At 51.6% G+C, this 21,658-nt stretch overlaps 1 protein-coding gene across 2 annotated transcripts in view; it reads left to right on the top strand.

Annotated features, from left to right (window-relative positions):
- Positions 1-21,658, top strand: part of LOC141072546 (uncharacterized) — a 129,319-nt gene that overhangs the window by 73,916 nt on the left and 33,745 nt on the right. For both annotated transcript variants that reach the window (XR_012226697.1, XM_073559811.1), the window contains exons 3-6: positions 7,070-7,167; positions 7,247-7,325; positions 7,422-7,519; positions 7,643-7,760. Coding sequence is in view for 1 of the 2 variants with exons in the window: in XM_073559811.1 (XP_073415912.1) it covers positions 7,070-7,167; positions 7,247-7,325; positions 7,422-7,519; positions 7,643-7,760 (393 nt within the window). In the remaining variant the exon portion in view is untranslated. The remainder of the gene's footprint in view (positions 1-7,069; positions 7,168-7,246; positions 7,326-7,421; positions 7,520-7,642; positions 7,761-21,658) is intronic.

The raw sequence follows: 21,658 nt of genomic DNA, 5'->3' as shown, positions 1-21,658 counted from the left end.
GCATCCGTAAGATCTGCTTCTCGCTCCCTGTCACCAGTGGATGATAGCAAGCAGACCTCAGATTGCAACTCAGACGAGCCCATTGACCTGGACACTCCAGAGTCACGTGAAACAGTGGACAGCCTCATAGAAGCCATCAATCAGACCCTGGGGATTGAGGATGATACCGCAGCGGCTACGGGGCATAAAGTTGTATGTAAACGAGTGAAGCAGCCGCACAGAATTTTTTCCTCTCACCCTGAGTTTGAGGACATAGTACAGCGGCACAGAGAACGTCCAAAAAGGCATTTTTCACGGGTTAAAGGGCACTCGAAATGCGTTATCCGTTTGCTCCAGACCTCCGTAAACAATGGATGGAATCCTCAATAGTGGATCCTCCGGTTTCATGCCTGGCCACTAAGACCCTGTTATCTGTCCCTAGGGTTTCCTCGATTAAAGATCCCACGGACTGCCTTATTGAGAGCCTAGCTCGTTCAGTATATGAGGCGTCAGGGTCTGCACTCGCTCCCTCGTTCGCAGCAACTTGGGTAGCCAAGGCTATGATATCATAGTCAGAAACATTAAACAAGGTCGCGCAGGAGCAGGACCTACCTGCAGAGATCTCGGAGGTCACAGGTCAGATGACGATAGCCGGAGATTATGTAATGAATGCGTTTTTGGATGCGGCCAATTGTTCAGCACTTGCTGCCGCTAATGCAATCTCTATCTGAAGAGCCCAATGGTTGAGGACATGGCGGGCCGATTCTACTTCCAAGAAGTCCTTGACGTCCCTGCCTGATCAGTGCGGCTGACTATTTTTGGATCAACTTATCTCCGACTCCACAGGAGGAAGGAGCGTGTTTCTCCTCCAACAGAAGGTTAGATCATTTTTTCGTCACCCGGTTCAGGCACGTTTTCGGGCCTTTCGCAGTGCCACCGGCCATTCTAGGCCGGGTGTGACGGCATTGGTCAGGTGGCGGCCGCTAAGCAGCCTGAGCCTGGTCCGGGACCCGAATAGGAGACAGTCTGGGGTCATGTGTTAAAAGACTCCGGGTGGACTACGGGGCCCAATTCCGCCACCTCAGGCCGCCCCAACCAGGATAGGGAGCGGCAGGTCATATAGACCCAACCCATTGGGGAGAATGCGTGCTCAAGAGGCCAGATCGAGGGGACCCAGATCCTAAGGATCATCGGCCAAATGACTTGAGATCTTTACCAGACGACACCAGCAAGTGGGCGGCTGCCTACTCTGTTTTCACCACGTCTGGGCCAACATTGCTCACGACGCATGGGTAAAAGAGTTGGTGTCCTCAGGTTACAAAATAGAATTTGTCAGATACCCTCCAAGAAGGTTTTTTCCTTCCCGGCTTCCCAGGGTGGATACCCAGGTAAGGGCTCTATTGGGTGCCATCAAGCCGCTCCTGCACAACGGAGTGATTGTTCCAGTGCCGGAACATGGAAGAGCTCAGGGGTTCTATTCAAACCTTTTTGCGGTCCCCAAAAAGGACGGGTCTGTCAGGCCTGTTTTGGACCTAAAGCTCCTGAACAAATTTATCAGGATCAGACATTTCCGGATGGAGTCTCTCCGTTCAGTCATAGCGGTCATGGAACAGTGAGAATATTTGGCCTCAATTGACAGCCATGACGCTTTTCTGCATATTCCCATTTTTTCCTCCTCATCAGAGGCGGCTACGCTTCGCCATCAGCGTTCAGCATTTTAAGTTCGTAGCGCTACCCTTCGGGCTAGCCACGGCTCCCAGAGTGTTCACAAAGGTTTTGGCAATTGTCAGGGCCACAATGCATTCTCGAGGCATAGTCGTCTTGCCTTATCTGGACGACCTCTTGGTCAAGGGCCCGTCAATACGGGCATGTGAGGAAGGTGTCAACATCACGCTAGATACTCTTGCCGCTTAGATGGTTGGTCAATGCAAAGAAATCATCCCTTGTGCCAGCTCAGAGGATCTCCTTCCTAGGGATGATCTTCGACACTTGTTGAGGGTTGATAATTCTCCCTCAGGAAAGGGCGCTAGTCTCCGGCAGGGAGTCCGGACACTACGCCAACCAGTCCCTCATACCATCCGATCCACGATAAGGATCCTAGGGAAAATGGTGGCAGCAATCGAAGCGATACCTTTCGTCCAGTTCCTTCCTTCACCCTCTGCAGCACGCCTCGTGTCAGCCTGGGACAAGAATCCTTTCACGCTCGATCGGCGGTGCAAACTGTCCTCTCAAGTCAGGCAGTCGCTCGGATGGTGGATAACCAGTTCCTCTCTGGCCTAGGGGAACCTTTCCCCCCATGTCATGGGCTGATAATGACAATTGACGTCAGTCTCCTCGGTTGGGGAGCGGTGTTTCGCCACCACACAACCCAGAAACGGTGGTCGCCACAGGAGGCACGCCTCCCGATCAACTTATTGGGGGATACGAGCAATTCGGCTGGCTCTGCAGAGGTTTCATCACTTGCTAGCATGCCGTCCCGTCCGGATTCTATCGGACATCGCCACGGTGGTGGTTTACATAATTCGTCAGGGGGGCACCCGCAGCAGAACAACCATGCGCGAGGTGGAGCACATTCTTCAGTGGGGCGAAGCAAACCACTCGGTGATTTTGGCTGTCCACATCCCGGGAGTGGAAAATTGGGCGGGAGACTTCCTCAACCGGCAGGGTCTTGCATCCGGAGAGTGGTCTCTACATCCCGAAGTTCTTCAACAGATTTGTCAACTGTGGGGAGCTCCGGATGTGGACCTGACGGTTTCCAGAGTGAATGCCAAAGTGCCCACATATGTCTCTCGGGCCAGGGACCCGCAGGCATTCGCGGGGGACGCATTGGTTCTGCCATGGAACCAGTTTTGCCTCCCATATCTATTTCCCCCACTGCCACTACTCCCGAGAGTCAGCAAAGGGATCAAGACGGAAGGGGGGCCGGCGATTCTGCTGGCCCCAGACTGGCCCCGTCGAGCGTGGTACGCAGATCTAAGGCAGCTGCTCGCCGACGTTCCTGGGCGCCTGCTAGAGCGTCCAGATCTACCGTCTCAAGGGCCAATTTGCCACCCGAACTCGGGGACCCTGTGTTTGACGGCAGGGCCGTTGAATCTCGGATTCTAACCCAGGCAGGGTTCGGGAGCAAGGTGGTCGCTACAATGATTAGTGCCCGGAGGCCTGCTTCAGCATGAATTTACCACCACACCTGGAAGGTGTTCTTTGCTTGATGTCGAGGCGCGGTGTTTCTCCGCTAAGATTCTGGATCTCCAACGTCTTGGTTTTTCTCCAGCCGGGCTCAGAGAGCCCGGATAGCTCAGTCGGTAGAGCATTGGACTCAGGCTTTGCCCAGGTTTCTGCAGGAGACAAATGTCGGCCTTATCCGTCCAGTTCCAGTGCAGGGTTACTACCAATTTGCAGGTGAAAACTTTTCATCCGGGGAGTGTTCCACTTGATACCTCCCTATATGGCGCCGAGAGACGCCTGGGTTCTTAACATGGTCTTAAGCGTTCTGCAGGAAGCTCCACTGGAACTGTTTCAGGATACCTTTCCTGGAAAGTTGTTCCCCTAGTGGCCATCTCTTCCATCAGGCGGGTTTTAGAGCTGGCGGCTCTATCCTGCCGAGCTCCGTTCCTCACTTTCCATAGGTATAAGGTGGTCCTCAGACCAGCCCCTCTTTTTCTGCTGAAGGTCGTGTCCTCTTTTTCACATCAATGAAGATGTTGTTTTGCCTTCATTTTTTTCCAGCACCGGTGCACCGTGTGGGAGAAGGCTCTTCACACGTTAGACCTGGTAAGAGCCCTCCGGAGGTACGTGTCACGGACGGCACCCTTTCCTCAGACGGACACGCTTTTCGTGCTCCCTGAAGAACGCAGGAAGGGACTCGCTGCCTCAAAGTCGATCATAGCCAGATGGATTTGTTTGACTATTCAGGAGTCCTACTGCATTAGAGGCACGCCGATTCCAGCAGGGATCAGAGCGCACTCTACTCGGGCAGTGGGCGCCTCTTGGGCGCTTCGGCATCAGGCTTCGACGGAACAGGTTTGCAAGGCAGCAACCTGGTCCAGCCTGTACACATTTGCCAAACATAATATCCATGCTCAGACCTCGGCGGATGCAAGCCTGGGTAGAAGGATTCTCCAAGCAACGGTGGCGCACCATTAAACAGGAGGTGAATGTAGCTTGGATCGGTGAGTCAATCTCCCACCGAGGGACTGCTTTAGGATGTCCCACAGTATCTGTGTCCCCCAATGAGACGAAGGAGAAACATGGATTTTTGTGAGTACTCACCGTAAAATCCTTTTCTCCGAGACGCTCATTGGGGGACACAGCACCCACCCTATTAGCCAGTTGGCTCTTGTTTAAATGAATATGCGTTTACTTATTTGATATAAGGGTGGTGTTTTCCTTTGGACATGTTGTACCTGTATTAAGGCTGATTTGTTGTCCTCCTACTGCTTTGGCACCAAACTGATTTCCGCCCGCAATAGGGGCGAGGGTGTATACTGCGGAGGAGGAGCTAACCTCTTTTTTTCACTTAGTGTCAGCCTCCTAGCGGCAGAAGCATGCACCCACAGTATCTGTGTCCCCCAATGAGCGTCTCGGAGAAAAGGATTTTACGGTGAGTACTCACAAAAATCCATGTTTCTGCAATCTTGGTTTGCACCCATGCTTTGGTTCATTCTCTGCTAAAATGTCAGAGCTCCCTGGGGTAGAAAGATCTATACATCAGTTAAAGACGATTTGGTCAGAAGTGAACACAAACTTGAAAGGGGCTCAGGTTAGACAAGCTTCGGCTGCTAACAGACGGCGATCCAAAGGGCCGCACCTGGGAGTTAGAGACAAAGTCTGGCTTTCTACCAGGAATATTAGGCTTAAAGTGCCGTCTGCCAAACTGGGTCCCAGGTTCATTGGTCCATATGAAATTATTGAGGTGATTAACCCAGTAGCTTTTCGTCTGAAACTCCCTCAATCATTCAAACTGCCAAATGTTTTCCACAAGTCTCTCCTCAAATTGTACCGCTCTCCAATTCATCCAATCCAGTCCCCTCCTCCACCAGTTTTGGTCGGGGGTGCCTTGGAATATGAAGTCCAGTGTATCCTTGATTCCCGCTTAGTGAGAGGGTTTGTTCAGTATCTGGTGCACTGGAAGGGCTACGGTCTGGAGGAGAGGTCCTGGGTCCCTGCTGGTGACATTCATGCCAAAGGGTTGATCAGGAAATTTCACCTTCACCCTAACAAACCAGGTTTTGAGGGTCCGGAGGCCCCTCTTAGAAGGGGGGGGGGTACTGTCACGTCGCAGTCATACACAGGGACTGCTGTTCCTGCCTCAGCCACTGGGAGGCGCCGGACTGTCATGTCGCCGTCAGACTCGAGGACGGCTGTTCCTGCCTCGACTACTAGGGGGCGCCGTGGTTCGCCTGTGGGTGGTGGTGGCAGAGAAGGGGCTCCTGCGCAGACATCTGGTGGATGCAGGCTCCGCTCCTCTGTCAGTCATGAAGGAGTTGGTGCATCACCATCTGGCCTGGTCCTGGGGGCGGTCCGAATGGCGTCATCAGACTGTGAGCCTGTGAGGGATAGCCTGATCCTTCAAATACCTTGGGGCCTGGCCTGCAGCCCGCCAGATATAGTCTTGGTTTCCCCGATGTGCTAGTGTGTTATTTGCTATCTTTGACTCTGACCTTAGCCTGGATTTCTGACTCTGCTCCTGCCTAACGATTTTGTTCCTCTGCCTCCCTCCCGGTTTATGACTCTGACCTTGGCCTGGATTTTGACTCTGCTACTGTCTGCCATTTTTGTACCTCTGCTGCCCGCCTGGTTTAGACTTGGACTCCTGACTACGCTTTTGGTCCCGTTTTTTAACCCCTTCCTGGCGTCCATCCTGCTCTGGTCCGCTGCTCTTATACAGACAGCTACCTCCTGGGCTCTGCTGTAATTCCAGATCCCTGTATAGGGGTAAAGGGTCTCAGGGTTGCTCGGGGTGCTGTCTTACTGCAGCCCAGACTCATACCAGACGGACGTCACACACACGCTGAGGTTGCCATGACGACCATCAGGCTCTTGCATTGATGTTGCGGTGGCACCGATCGGAACAGAGAGAGGGAACTCCCTCTCCCAGCCTCCTAAATGTTGCCGTACGGGCACCGCTCCTGGCATTTATAGAACAATCTCTGCTATCACGTAAACCGAGCTCCCAGCGGAGATTGCGAGAGTATAGCTCCTGTGCTGTCACAATTGCCAGGGCGTACCTATATGTTATAGGTAGTGAAAGGGTTAAAGCACAATAAATAATAATAATAATCTTTATTTTTATATAGCGCTAACATATTCCGCAGCGCTTTACAGTTTGCACACATTATCATCACTGTCCCCGATGGGGCTCACAATCTAAATTCCCTAGCAGTATGTCTTTGGAATGTGGGAGGAAACCCACGCAAACACGGGGAGAACATACAAACTCCTTGCAGATGTTGTCCTTGGTGGGATTCGAACCCAGGACTCCAGCGCTGCAAGGCTGCAGCGCTAACCACTAAGCCACCGTGCTGCCCTTAGTAATAAAAACTTAGTAACTCGTCTTTTAATATGATGGCGGCAGGTTCTCTCCTCTTAATGATCCCAGAGTATCCTGTCCAGGAGGGAGGCCGTGTCCTCATGGTGACATCATGAGTGTCTCAAAAAACAATCATTGATAAATGGTAACCGTCCTTCCCCCATCTCCATAATGGTGAATTAGGAGAGAAGAAACAGATGGATCGAAATGTGGAGCTTTCTCCAGCTCCTCTGTGGTTCCATCCCTGGTGGAGACGAAACTTGGAGAAGTTCTGTTTCTCGGTACGGCTCCTCCATCTGATTGATAAGGGTCTTCTCTGTCCCTCTCCTCAGGGTCCTCATCCTCTGAGTGCAGAGCAGAGACCATTAGGCTTTGGCCTCACTGATTATCACTTCATGTTTGTTTCCACAATGTGCTGGGACCTCGGTACCGGTGGTGAGGATCACAAGAATATAGTTTAGTCCCTGATACATAAACCTATAGTTACCGGTTCTGAGAGACGTGTCTCATATATAAACAGATACATGGCAGGTCATGTATTCAGTCTGTGTGTCTCCACAGATGGATCCAGGAGGAGAAATCCATCAGAGAGATGTCCCCGTCTTTTGTATCCCCAGGACAGTCCAGAGGACAATCGCAACATCCCGGAGAGTCATCAGGTAGATGACACTGAAGTCCCCCCCAACATCTGACCATGAAGTGATAGGATCTGAGTTCATCTTACATTTTACTTTTTAGGGTGAAGATCTGATTGATATTAAGATTGAACCTATAGATGGAGAACAAGAGGCGATTGCTATATGGACCGATCAGCAGGGTGAGGAGGGGAGACTGTCATGTGTTCAGTGGTCACCTGCTACTACTTCCATCATCTCATGACACAATCTATTCCGTTACTGTGTTTTCTTTACAGATGGAGTTGTGGAAAGGAATCCACCAGAGAGATGTTCCCGTTCTCTGTATTCTCGGGACTGTCCAGAGGAGAATCACAGCATCATGAAGGATCATCAGGTAGACGGCGCTGAGCCCTGTACCGGATCTGTATATGAGGGGGACATTTCTGATCGAGGTCATAGATGTCATAGATTTTGGTGGTTTCTTGTATTGTGCTGATTGTTACATCTGATATATCAGGAGAAATATCCGACTAAGAATAAAGTGAAGGATGAGACAGAAGAAGAAGCGATGACGAGGGGGGATCAGCCATGTGTGCGTGACTGGAAGGAGGACATTCCGGTAAATGTTTCCACAGGTATGTAATAATGGCGGGCGTACGACGACGATGGGCATGGGATGACGACGGGCATGTGATATCGTGTGGAGTCTCTGGTGCAGTGAAGCTTTATCCGCTGTCCACATCACAGCAGAAGCGTCCGGTGATGGCGCGGCTGCTCCTGTGGAGTCCAGCGGTGCACTGATGAATAACGAGGCCGCCTTCACACCTCTTCTTAATGATTTTGGAAGCACAGATTTAGTTTCTTTACCTTTTGTTAATATTCCTTCCAGCCTTTCCGTCCATATTTTACTTCCACGAGTCCTGTGCTGACATATAAATGACTGAGCTTGTGTTATAGGTAATGAATCTCCCTGTTCTTTGGATCCTGGTGATGTAGCAGCTTCTGCCTGGTGCTGACGAGTGATGACACATGTCACATGTAGAGTCGTCCTACCTGTCTCCTCTGTTTACCTCCCACTGACTCCTACACTGAAGCCGGCATTCTGGTCCCTCTACATCCAGTCAGCCCTGTGGTAAGTAGGAAGTGCCATGTTATGGAGGTGTGGGTCAGACATACGGCTGTCGCCTGTCGCTATGGAGGCCATCTTGGATGTAGGAGAATCAGAACACAGTTGGAGGACAGCAGAGGACACCAGGTAGGTGACAGTACGTGACAAATGTTTAGTCACTCCTCTGTTTTGGGGTGGAGAATTGCTTTATCGTAAACAGAATTCCGATCTTGTATCTACAAAGAGGTGTGAAACATCTGTAGCCACCCTGTACCCCTGGTACATAGCACGCAGCGCCTCTAAACCCATATCGGTTCACGCGGTAACTGGTGGGTAAATGGACAAAACCTACAAGAAGCAAAATGGACATAAACCCTGCTGTAACTAAATAAGTCAAACGCAAAAGTGAATTTCAATAACACAGGGTTCTTTGTTTTTGATCAGAAACAGCACAAAAGCCGTCCCACCGTCGGCGAGGAGACCCTGGTCCTGCACCTTGCCGACAGCGAGATGGCGGTTACGCTGTTATTTTTCATCACAGTGTTACTAGGAGCCCTGTGGCATTAAATGCCCTTGTGGTTTTACCTAATGAGTTCCAGCAGCTTTATGTCCATTTTGCTTCTTGTAGGTTTTCTATGCTTTATGTGCTGCCTGTATACCAACTCAAACCAAGCTCAGTTTTTGTGTTTTTTGTTTGGAGGGTAGATAGAACCCGGAGGGGCGTAATTAGGGGCTGACATGTACAGCACAGGACAGATGGAAAAATGCGTTATACGGTCAAAATTTAAAAAACCCCACAAACCATTTCTGTGTACTTTGTTATAATATGGCCACATTGTGATTGAGATGAGGTCCATGAAAGGAAACCACTGGTCTGATCAGTCCAAGCGAGTCTCTTTGGTGCTCGTCCCATCCTTGGGTCGTGTACAATCGGTACAGTTATTAACCCTTCACGCGGCCATTTACAGTTTCCTGCTCGTGACCGGACCCATCGGACCTTCTCCTGATTCTCCGTTTGGCATCGAAGCTTTTTCTTGCACCCATCAGATTTCAGGGACAAATGAGCTGAGAATAAATCGGCAGATTGTAGAACACTGGTCCAAGTTATACACTAGTGTGAACGAGCCCTTAGAATAAGAAAAAAAATAAAGCGAGAAAAAAAAAAGTAAAACAGACTTAACCCCTCAGTGACGGAGATGATTTCCACCTTCAGCTGATGGGAGACAGAGGAGAGTGGCCGTGGCGCTAGTGGTGAGTGACATGACGAGCAGGCTGAGGATAGTGGTGATGGCGCCAATTTGGAGGAGACGGCGCTTGTGCACACCGGGAGGGCTCGCGTGCCACAGGTTCGCCACCACTGCCTTAGGGGCTCTGTATATGGAGTTCTCCAAATAGCGTTCCGTCCCTGCCGAGTCTCGCCATATGGTTAAGCAGTAGTGTAAAGCCACATATGGGTTATTTCCACGTTCAGCATGAAATTGCGTGACAAATTTTGGTGCTATTTTTCACCCATTTCCTCTTATGAAAATGTAAAATCTGGGTCTAAAACAAAATTTTTGTGGCAAAATTGTAATTATTTTTTCTTCACTGCCTAATTTTATAAAATTCTGTGAGGCACATGTGGTGTCAATATGCTCCGTGCACCCCTAGATTAATACATTGAGAGTTATAGTTTGTAAAATCGTATCAGATATGGGGGGTTTCTGGTGTTCTGGCCCCTCAGGGGCTCTGCCAGGGTGACATGGCCCCCTCAAACCATTCCAGCAAATCTGAACTCCAATGTGGCGCCTCTTCCCTTCTGAGCTTTGCACTGTGCCTCAAAAGTAGTGTTCCCCCACATATGGGGTATCGGTGTACTCAGGAGAAATTGCACATCACATTTTGGGGTCCACTTTCTCTGGCTATACTTAAGAAAGTGAAAAAAAAATTGGAGCTAAAACAACATTTTTGTGGGAAAAATATATTTTTTTCCATTTTCACAGTTCATGGTCTGTATGACCTGAGGTGGAAACCCTGCTTCCTTCAGAACGATGGCCTCAGCAAATGAGAATTCTGATGGAAGAGGGGACCCTGCGAAAGAAGATCCAGACGGTCTGGAAGTTTCCAAGGGGTGTCTGCGAGCATGTTTGCTAGCTGTGCATACCAGGCATGTCTGGGCCAGTCTGGAGCCATCAGAATTGTGGGTACTTCTTTTGACTTTATCTTCTTGATGACCCGCAGAATTAAGGGAAGAGATATAGAAGGCGAAAGAGAGACCAAGAAGGGGCCAGGGCATCCTGACCAATTGCCAGAGGATCGTGAGACCTGACTATAAAGTGGGGCACATTTGTGTTCTTCTGAGATGCCATCAAATCTACGTTGGGGGGTGCCCCATTTCTGACAGGTCTGGTCAAAAACTTTGGGGTTGTTTGACCACTCGCCTGAGGCAAGACCCTGGCGATTTAGAAAGTCGGCGGCCCAGTTTTCTACTCCCAGAATGTGAACAGCCGAGATTGCTGTTACGTGATTTTCTGCCCCGACTAGGATCCTGGAAACCTCCTCCAAAACAGATCTGCTGCCTGTTCCACCCTGGTGGTTTAAGTATGCCGTGGCATCTGACTGAATGCTAACCAGATGTCCTGCGAGGAGGTCCTGCCAGTGCAGAAGGGAGACGTAGATTGCTCTGATCTCCAGTAGATTGATTGGTAGGGATGTATAAACAGGTATAAAGATATAACAGGTATAAAGAATGCATAAAGGTATAACAGGTATGAAGAACGTATAAAGGTGTAACAGGTATAAAGAACGTATAAAGGTGTAACAGGTATAAAGAACGTATAAACGGGTATAAAGATATAACCGGTATAAAGAATGCATAAAGGTATAACAGGTATAAAGAACGTATAACCATATAACAGGTATAAAGAATGCATAAAGGTATAACTGGTGTTGTAGCTGTTTTCGTTCTGACCTAGAGTCAGATATGCCAGATCACCAGTGAGGCCAGATTAGTGTCATGATCTCAGTGCGGGTTTGACTCGCACACGTGGGGTTAATGTATGGAACCAGTGCTGATGACTGGCATTTCTGGGGTTAAAGGTTGTGATCCCGGTGCAGGCTTACCTGCACACCTGGGGCTATGATTGTGGCCTCTCCCTGGTTCTGGGGAGGCTTCTTATAGCCTCAGGACGCTCCCATCCCTGTCAGTTATACTCTCGCCCTTGGCATTGTGTGGTGACCCCTGAGTGTGTTAGTGCTGTGTTCTGGTTACTTGATTCTCTGTGTATGACTCGGCCTGTTCCCTGGATATCGCTTTGGATTCTGCCTGGTACCTCCTATGTCTGTTTGGTTTTGATCTCTGCTTGGCCCTGATTATCCGCTCTGTCTCCTCCCTGGTACTGTACTGTGACCCTGTGTATGACCTTTGGCTTTGTCTGACCTCCCGTCTGTTTATCCCTCCTGTACCTCGCTGGTCTGTACTGTGCATAACCTCTGCTTGGACTCTGAGTTCTCTTCCTTCTCTGTGTGCAGGACGCTAAGCCCCGCCCCCTTGCAGTCACATGACCATTCACATGACCATAGGTCCTATGCTGGCTTCCTAAACTTCAGCATCCACAGGTCCTGTGCATCGGTACTTTCTGGCTGTACCTGACCCCGGTACCCCTACATTGCGGGTGAGTCACTGCTCAGCGGAGGCTGCACGCCGGCGCTGACACTCAGGACACGCGCACTGGCTCAGTGAGCAAGTACAGTGCGGTGTTCCTGACATTATAACTGACCATTTCAGTTTTTTTTTCTTCAGAAAAAAAAAAAAAGTGTGTGTTATCCTCATGGATCCCATACAAGCCTTGTCTGATCAGGTCAAGCACCTGACCCAAATGTTCCATAAGCTCAATGTGGAACAGCGCACGATGGCCCAGACCCAGCAACAGTTGGTGGTTACTGTGCAGGGGGCTGTCGATGCAGGGGCTTCTGGTTCTGGGGGTAGGGATGTGTCATTAGCGTCCCCCGAATCTCCGGTCAAATTACCAGACCTTTTCTCAGGGGATAAAAAGGAGTTCCGGTCTTTCAGAGAAGGATGCAAGCTTTTTTTTTCTCTAAGGCCCCGCTCCTCCGGGGATGAGTTCCAGAGGGTGGGGGTCATTATTTCCCTACTTCGGGGGGCTCCGCAAGCATGGGCTTTCTCTCTGTCTTCCTCTGCTCCTGAACGTATGTCAGTGAACGCATTCTTTGAGGCCCTCGGGCACATTTATGATGAACCTGACCGAGAGCGATTGGCAGAGGACATGGTGATGAGTGTCTGTCAGGGGAAACACTCATCTGAGTGGTTTTGTACTGAATTCCGCCGCTGGGCCGCAGAGGTCTCTTGGAGCGACGCCGCACTCCGAGGACTCTTTCGCAGAGGCTTGTCCGAGCAGCTGCAGGATGCCTTGGCGTTACATCCCCCACCTAACTCTCTCGAGGACACCATGACCCAGGCCGTCCGGATGGACCGCAGGCTGCGGGCCAGAGGGGTGATGCAGGTGGATACTCCATTGTTCCCCAGTGGAAAAGAGACTGCCCCTGAGCCCATGGATGTAGGCGCCCTCTCCCTGAAGGATACGGAGAGGAAACGCCGGAAGGACAAGCAGTTATGCTTTTACTGCGGTAAAACGGGACATTGGAAAAGGGAGTGCCCGAATTGCCCGTCTTCAAACCCGGTCGGCGGGAAACGACTAGGTCTGGGTAGTCAACGGGGAGGCTGCTCAGACCCTCAGGTACCATTTTCCTCGTTTTCTAAAGTATTACTGCCTGTGGAACTATTTGTGGACGGTAGTTCTTTTTCCTCTACAGCCTTCGTCGACTGTGGATCATCTATTAACCTCATTGACTCCCAATTGGTCACACACTGCAAGATAGGGACAGTTAGGCTCAAGGTTCCGATCAAGGTGATGGCCATTGACTCATCTCCCCTCACTAAGGAGGGAATTCTCTTTATGTCTGATATGTTTTCACTCAGAGTGGGCGCTATTCATGTGGAAAACATAAGTTGTTTTGTGCTGGACAATCTACCTGCAGGGTTGGTGTTGGGCATGCCCTGGTTCCAACGCCATAACCCAGTTATTAACTGGAAAACAGGGGAGATTGTTCAATGGGGGTTTAATGATTTTGAGTTATGTGATAAATCCGCACTGCTGGTTGTGGGGTCTGCGCTCGTTCTAAAAGCTCTCATAGCCGGCCGGCAGGGGAGCTGATACCCTTGGCAGTGCCCAAAAGGCCATGGACTCATTTATCCATGGATTTTGTTACCAATCTGTAGTGGTGGACAGGTTTTCTAAGCAGGCTCATTTCGTACCCCTGTCCGCACTACCGTCAGCTGAGACGTTGTCCAGGTTGTTTGTGCAGCATGTCATCCGGTTGCATGAGGTACCCCTGAATGTGGTGTCTGATCGTGGTGTGCAGTTTGTGGCTAAGTTTTGGCGTGCTTTCTGCAAAAAATTAGGTATGTCTCTGTCCTTTTCGTCTGCATACCATCCTGAGAGCAATGGGCAGACGGAGCGCACTAACCAGTCCCTGGAACAGATCCTCCGGTGTCTAACCTCTGCTAGACAGAATGACTGGTGTGATGCACTGCCGTTGGCTGAATTTGCCTTCAATAGTCGGGTGAGTCAATCCACTGGTAGGTCCCCTTTCTTGATTAACTATGGGTTCAGTCCTCATTTTGGTGAGTTTTCTCGTCTGGATTCGGGGTGCCCCGGGGCTGAGGACTCTGTTCAGCGGTTAAAAGATACATGGGCAGAAGTTCAGCGGAGTATATCTAGGTCTCAAGGCAGGTATAAGTATTTCGCGGACAGGAAACGAACACCTGGTCCCATGTTTCGGGTGGGAGAGAAAGTTTGGCTCTCCACGCGAAACATTAAGTTAAAGATTCCGTCAGCCAAGTTGGGACCCAAATTCATTGGCCCGTACAAGATTGTGGAAAAAATCAAACCAGTGGCGTATAGGCTGTGCCTTCCACCCTCTTTCAAGATCCCTAACGTCTTCCACAAATCTCTACTGAAACCTTTTGAAGCAGTCCGGGGAGACTCCGAGTCTGCTGCTCCTCCGGTTTTGGTCAAGGGGCAGGTGGAGTACGAGGTTGGTCATATCGTAAATTCCAGGTTGGTACGGCGGTCGGTACAGTACCTGGTTCATTGGAAGGGGTATGGACCGGAGGACAGGTCCTGGGTACCAGCCCGGTTGATGCATGCTGATCGCCTGGTGCGGGCTTTCCATGCTAAGTACCCGGGCAAGCCTGGGGGTCCAGAGGCCCCCCGTTGAGAGGGGGGTACTGTCATGATCTCAGTGCGGGTTTGACTCGCACACGTGGGGTTAATGTTTGGAACCAGTGCTGATGACTGGCATTTCTGGGGTTAAAGGTTGTGATCCCGGTGCAGGCTTACCTGCACACCTGGGGCTATGATTGTGGCCTCTCCCTGGTTCTGGGGGAGGCTTCTTATAGCCTCAGGACGCTCCCATCCCTGTCAGTTATACTTTCGCCCTTGGCATTGTGTGGTGACCCCTGAGTGTGTTAGTGCTGTGTTCTGGTTACTTGATTCTCTGTGTATGACTCGGTCTGTTCCCTGGATATTGCTTTGGATTCTGCCTGGTACCTCCTATGTCTGTTTGGTTTTGATCTCTGCTTGGCCCTGATTATCCGCTCTGTCTCCTCCCTGGTACTGTACTGTGACCCTGTGTATGACCTTTGGCTTTGTCTGACCTCCCGTCTGTTTATCTCTCCTGTACCTCGCTGGTCTGTACTGTGCATGACTTCTGCTTGGACTCTGAGTTCTCTTCCTTCTCTGTGTGCAGGACGCTAAGCCCCGCCCCCTTGCAGTCACATGACCATTCACATGACCATAGGTCCTATGCTGGCTTCCTAAACTTCAGCATCCACAGGTCCTGTGCATCGGTACTTTCTGGCTGTACCTGACCCCGGTACCCCTACATTGCGAGTGAGTCACTGCTCAGCGGAGGCTGCACGCCGGTGCTGACACTCAGGACACGCGCACTGGCTCAGAGAGCAAGTACAGTGTGGTGTTCCTGACAATTAGGAGTTTACGCCCTTAATTTACAAGCTCTTAGAAACAAAGGAGACTGCACACACATGGGCCGTACGCAAATCACTTTATACCATTTACAACAATATGTAACTCTATGTGGCTCATGTAGCCTCCACCCCTCAGGGTCATACCTTGTTTACAATGTACCCAGAACATGTTGTTGCTGACTATTGAGAACAAATATGATAACAAGTATAGTCTCCTTGAAACAGAGACTACTAGTCTACACAAGAATAATTCTAGCATTATTAGGCAAAAGGCAATTGAAGTATTAAAGGGAGTTAAAGGGATATAAAAGCAAACCATTAACCCTTCTATATCAATTCCCCCCTTTTGTAAATGGTATAACCTTTGCCACAGGGTCAGCTGACGTCCACAAAGGAGCTACTGTCTCATGGGTCTAGTACCCGTAAGGGAGCTTCCTCCCTGCTTCTCCCATCCACCCTCAGTGTGGACATTCACCTTCCCCATCAGCAATGGCCACCTGGGGTCTATGATACACTACAGAAGATTCAGCCTTAGATTCTTTTTTTATGCATACATTATCCAGTAGCTTAAGTAATACATATATTAGCGCTTTTACGGCTACATAAAACAATAAGCAAAACAACAAAATTTGCATACAAGTCTGCAAAATGCCAAAAATCCAAGAAAGGGCTTATGGGCGCACCGAGTATTATTCATTTGTTTTCCCCTTATACCAGATGTACATTTACCCCTTTCTTTCCTTATTATTTTACCTGTAGATGATTTACAGCCTTCAACACCATCTTGGTACACCGTATCATTAACCTGTGTCTGATCGCGAGTGTATATGCGGAAGCAATTATTGTCCTCACCACAGGTGTCTGCTCCAGTGTGTTGAAGACTGAACCACCGTCCATCATTGGGAATTGGGTCTGAGTGAGGGATCTCAGTCCTCCTCCTGGCGACCATATCTCCGATATCTGAATCATATTCCCGCCACCCCATTTGTACCTTAGGCCGCGTTATATTAAACTGAAACCAGGGATTAGTGGCCCATCCGATTACAGCCAATGAGGCAGATATATCACGGGGCACACCTAGATTGAGTCCAAGTCTCATGTATGCAGTGTGGGGTTAATACCTCCCGTGGCTCCAGAGGTAAGGTCAAGTACGTCATGGTCCTCGCAGATACTGGGCTGTGTGGACAGATCCAACAGTCCTTCGGTTTCTGTCCTTTATAAGAAGAGCATGATGCCGAATAAGTTTGTTGTCCCAGTCAGCATTTAAGAGTTTGTCCTGTGTCTCTGTAGAGTGCAGTAACCCTGTCACTGCCAGCAAGGTGATGAGGAGTACAGTCATTCTGCTGTTGACAGGACCTTCTTGCAGTGACTGGCGTGGATCCAGGTGGACTTTCCCTCAAGTTTTACTGAAGTGGATGTGGTCAGCTGGACTTGGAAGGGGCCGTCAAATCGTGGGTCCAGGCTCCTTCTCACGTGTCTGCGTATAACCACCCAATCACCTGGATTCAGCTGGTGCACATCTGCACTGGCGTTAGGATCTGGAATGTATGAGAACACGTTTATACACCACATTAAGTCTTTCCTGCAAGGCCTGGACGTAGGCTGTCATAGAACCGAGTGGCATTTGTAGCACCTGTGGGAAGTACAGACCAGTCTTTGGTGCACTACCAAACAGGACTTCAGAAGGAGACAAGCCTGTCTTTCTATTTGGAGTGTGTCTGACTGAAAAGAGTGCAAGAGGCAAGCACTCTACCCAGCTCTTCCCTGTGTCTGCCATGGCTCTACCCTGCTCTTCCCTGTGTCTGCCATGGCTCTACCCAGCTCTTTCCTGTGTCTGCCGTGGCTCTACCCAGCTCTTCCCTGTGTCTGCCATGGCTCTACCCAGCTCTTCCCTGTGTCTGCCATGGCTCTACCCAGCTCTATCCTGTGTCTGCCATGACTCTACCCAGCTCTTTCCTGTGTGTGCCATGGCTGTACCCAGCTCTATCCTGTGTCTGCCATGACTCTACCCAGCTCTTCCCTGTGTCTGCCATGGCTCTACCCAGCTCTATCCTGTGTCTGCCATGGCTGTACCCAGCTCTTCCCTGTGTCTGCCATGGCTCTACCCAGCTCTATCCTGTGTCTGCCATAGCTCTACCCAGCTCTTTCCTGTGTCTGCCATGGCTCTATCCAGCTCTTTCCTGTCTCTGCCATGGCTCTACCCAGCTCTTTCCTGTGTCTTTCATGGCTGTACCCAGCTCTATCCTGTGTCTGCCATGGCTCTACCCAGCTCTATCCTGTGTCTGCCATACCTCTACCCAGCTTTTTCTTGTCTCTGCCATGGCTCTACCCAGCTCTTTCCTGTGTCTGCCATGGCTCTACCCAGTTCTATCCTGTGTCTGCCATGGCTCTACCCAGCTCTTTCCTGTGTCTGCCATGGCACCACCCAGCTCTTTCATGTGTCTGCCATGGCTCTACCCAGCTCTTTCCTGTGTCTGCCATGGCTCTACCCAGCTCTTTCCTGTGTCTGCCATGGCTCTACCCAGCTCTTTCCTGTGTCTGCCATGGCTCTACCCAGCTCTTTCCTGTGTCTGCCATGGCTCTACCCAGCTCTTTCCTGTGTCTGCCATGGCACCACCCAGCTCTTTCCTGTGTCTGCCATGGCTCTACCCAGCTCTTTCCTGTGTCTGCCATGGCTCTACCCAGCTCTTTCCTGTGTCTGCCATGGCTCTACCCAGCTCTTCCCTGTGTCTGCCATGGCTCTACCCAGCTCTTTCCTGTGTCTGCCATGGCTCTACCCAGCTCTTTCCTGTGTCTGCCATGGCTCTACCCAGCTCTTTCCTGTGTCTGCCATGGCTCTACCCAGCTCTTTCCTGTGTCTGCCATGGCTCTACCCAGCTCTTTCCTGTGTCTGCCATGGCACCACCCAGCTCTTTCCTGTGTCTGCCATGGCTCTACCCAGCTCTTTCCTGTGTCTGCCATGGCACCACCCAGCTCTTTCCTGTGTCTGCCATGGCTCTACCCAGCTCTATCCTGTGTCTGCCATGGCTCTACCCAGCTCTTTCCTGTGTCTGCCGTGGCTCTACCCAGCTCTATCCTGTGTCTGCCGTGGCTCCACCCAGCTCTATCCTGTGTCTGCCGTGGCTCTACCCAGCTCTATCCTGTGTCTGCCGTGGCTCCACCCAGCTCTATCCTGTGTCTGCCGTGGCTCTACCCAGCTCTATTCTGTGTCTGCCGTGGCTCTACCCAGCTCTTCCCTGTGTCTGCCATGGCTCTACCCAGCTCTTTCCTGTCTGCCATGGCTCTACCCAGCTCTTTCCTGTGTCTGCCATGGCTCTACCCAGCTCTTTCCTGTGTCTGCCATGGCTCTACCCAGCTCTTTCCTGTGTCTGCCGTGGCTCTACCCAGCTCTATCCTGTGTCTGCCGTGGCTCCACCCAGCTCTATCCTGTGTCTGCCGTGGCTCTACCCAGCTCTATCCTGTGTCTGCCATGGCTCTACCCAGCTCTTCCCTGTGTCTGCCATGGCTCTACCCAGCTCTATCCTGTGTCTGCCATGGCTCTACCCAGCTCTTTCCTGTGTCTGCCGTGGCTCTACCCAGCTCTATCCTGTGTCTGCCGTGGCTCCACCCAGCTCTATCCTGTGTCTGCCGTGGCTCTACCCAGCTCTATCCTGTGTCTGCCATGGCTCTACCCAGCTCTTTCCTGTGTCTGCCATGGCTCTACCCAGCTCTTTCCTGTCTGCCATGGCTCTACCCAGCTCTTTCCTGTGTCTGCCATGGCTCTACCCAGCTCTTTCCTGTGTCTGCCATGGCTCTACCCAGCTCTTTCCTGTGTCTGCCGTGGCTCTACCCAGCTCTATCCTGTGTCTGCCGTGGCTCCACCCAGCTCTATCCTGTGTCTGCCGTGGCTCTACCCAGCTCTATCCTGTGTCTGCCATGGCTCTACCCAGCTCTTCCCTGTGTCTGCCATGGCTCTACCCAGCTCTTTCCTGTGTCTGCCATGGCTCTACCCAGCTCTTTCCTGTGTCTGCCATGGCTCTACCCAGCTCTTTCCTGTGTCTGCCATGGCTCTACCCAGCTCTTTCCTGTGTCTGCCATGGCACCACCCAGCTCTTTCCTGTGTCTGCCATGGCTCTACCCAGCTCTTTCCTGTGTCTGCCATGGCTCTACCCAGCTCTTTCCTGTGTCTGCCATGGCTCTACCCAGCTCTTTCCTGTGTCTGCCATGGCACCACCCAGCTCTTTCCTGTGTCTGCCATGGCTCTACCCAGCTCTTTCCTGTGTCTGCCATGGCACCACCCAGCTCTTTCCTGTGTCTGCCATGGCTCTACCCAGCTCTATCCTGTGTCTGCCGTGGCTCTACCCAGCTCTTTCCTGTGTCTGCCGTGGCTCTACCCAGCTCTATCCTGTGTCTGCCGTGGCTCCACCCAGCTCTATCCTGTGTCTGCCGTGGCTCTACCCAGCTCTATTCTGTGTCTGCCATGGCTCTACCCAGCTCTTCCCTGTGTCGGCCATGGCTCTACCCAGCTCTTCCCTGTGTCTGCCATGGCTCTATCCAGCTCTATCCTGTGTCTGCCATGGCTCTACCCAGCTCTTTCCTGTGTCTGCCATGGCTCTACCCAGCTCTATCCTGTGTCTGCCATGGCTCTACCCAGCTCTTTCCTGTGTCTGCCATGGCTCTACCCAGCTCTTTCCTGTGTCTGCCATGGCTCTACCCAGCTCTTTCCTGTGTCTGCCGTGGCTCTACCCAGCTCTATCCTGTGTCTGCCGTGGCTCCACCCAGCTCTATCCTGTGTCTGCCGTGGCTCTACCCAGCTCTATCCTGTGTCTGCCATGGCTCTACCCAGCTCTTCCCTGTGTCTGCCATGGCTCTACCCAGCTCTATCCTGTGTCTGCCATGGCTCTACCCAGCTCTTTCCTGTGTCTGCCGTGGCTCTACCCAGCTCTATCCTGTGTCTGCCGTGGCTCCACCCAGCTCTATCCTGTGTCTGCCGTGGCTCTACCCAGCTCTATCCTGTGTCTGCCATGGCTCTACCCAGCTCTTCCCTGTGTCTGCCATGGCTGTACCCAGCTCTTCCCTGTGTCTGCCATGGCTCTACCCAGCTCTATCCTGTGTCTGCCATAGCTCTACCCAGCTCTTTCCTGTGTCTGCCATGGCTCTATCCAGCTCTTTCCTGTCTCTGCCATGGCTCTACCCAGCTCTTTCCTGTGTCTTTCATGGCTGTACCCAGCTCTATCCTGTGTCTGCCATGGCTCTACCCAGCTCTATCCTGTGTCTGCCATACCTCTACCCAGCTTTTTCTTGTCTCTGCCATGGCTCTACCCAGCTCTTTCCTGTGTCTGCCATGGCTCTACCCAGTTCTATCCTGTGTCTGCCATGGCTCTACCCAGCTCTTTCCTGTGTCTGCCATGGCACCACCCAGCTCTTTCATGTGTCTGCCATGGCTCTACCCAGCTCTTTCCTGTGTCTGCCATGGCTCTACCCAGCTCTTTCCTGTGTCTGCCATGGCTCTACCCAGCTCTTTCCTGTGTCTGCCATGGCTCTACCCAGCTCTTTCCTGTGTCTGCCATGGCTCTACCCAGCTCTTTCCTGTGTCTGCCATGGCACCACCCAGCTCTTTCCTGTGTCTGCCATGGCTCTACCCAGCTCTTTCCTGTGTCTGCCATGGCTCTACCCAGCTCTTTCCTGTGTCTGCCATGGCTCTACCCAGCTCTTCCCTGTGTCTGCCATGGCTCTACCCAGCTCTTTCCTGTGTCTGCCATGGCTCTACCCAGCTCTTTCCTGTGTCTGCCATGGCTCTACCCAGCTCTTTCCTGTGTCTGCCATGGCTCTACCCAGCTCTTTCCTGTGTCTGCCATGGCTCTACCCAGCTCTTTCCTGTGTCTGCCATGGCACCACCCAGCTCTTTCCTGTGTCTGCCATGGCTCTACCCAGCTCTTTCCTGTGTCTGCCATGGCACCACCCAGCTCTTTCCTGTGTCTGCCATGGCTCTACCCAGCTCTATCCTGTGTCTGCCATGGCTCTACCCAGCTCTTTCCTGTGTCTGCCGTGGCTCTACCCAGCTCTATCCTGTGTCTGCCGTGGCTCCACCCAGCTCTATCCTGTGTCTGCCGTGGCTCTACCCAGCTCTATTCTGTGTCTGCCGTGGCTCTACCCAGCTCTTCCCTGTGTCTGCCATGGCTCTACCCAGCTCTTTCCTGTCTGCCATGGCTCTACCCAGCTCTTTCCTGTGTCTGCCATGGCTCTACCCAGCTCTTTCCTGTGTCTGCCATGGCTCTACCCAGCTCTTTCCTGTGTCTGCCGTGGCTCTACCCAGCTCTATCCTGTGTCTGCCGTGGCTCCACCCAGCTCTATCCTGTGTCTGCCGTGGCTCTACCCAGCTCTATCCTGTGTCTGCC

This window comes from Dendrobates tinctorius, unplaced genomic scaffold (genome assembly GCF_039654945.1).
Source record: "Dendrobates tinctorius isolate UK_male_01 unplaced genomic scaffold, ASM3965494v1 ptg000275l, whole genome shotgun sequence".
In the NCBI taxonomy this organism is placed as follows: Eukaryota; Metazoa; Chordata; class Amphibia; order Anura; family Dendrobatidae; genus Dendrobates; species Dendrobates tinctorius.
This window is presented reverse-complemented; position numbering and strand designations above follow the sequence as displayed.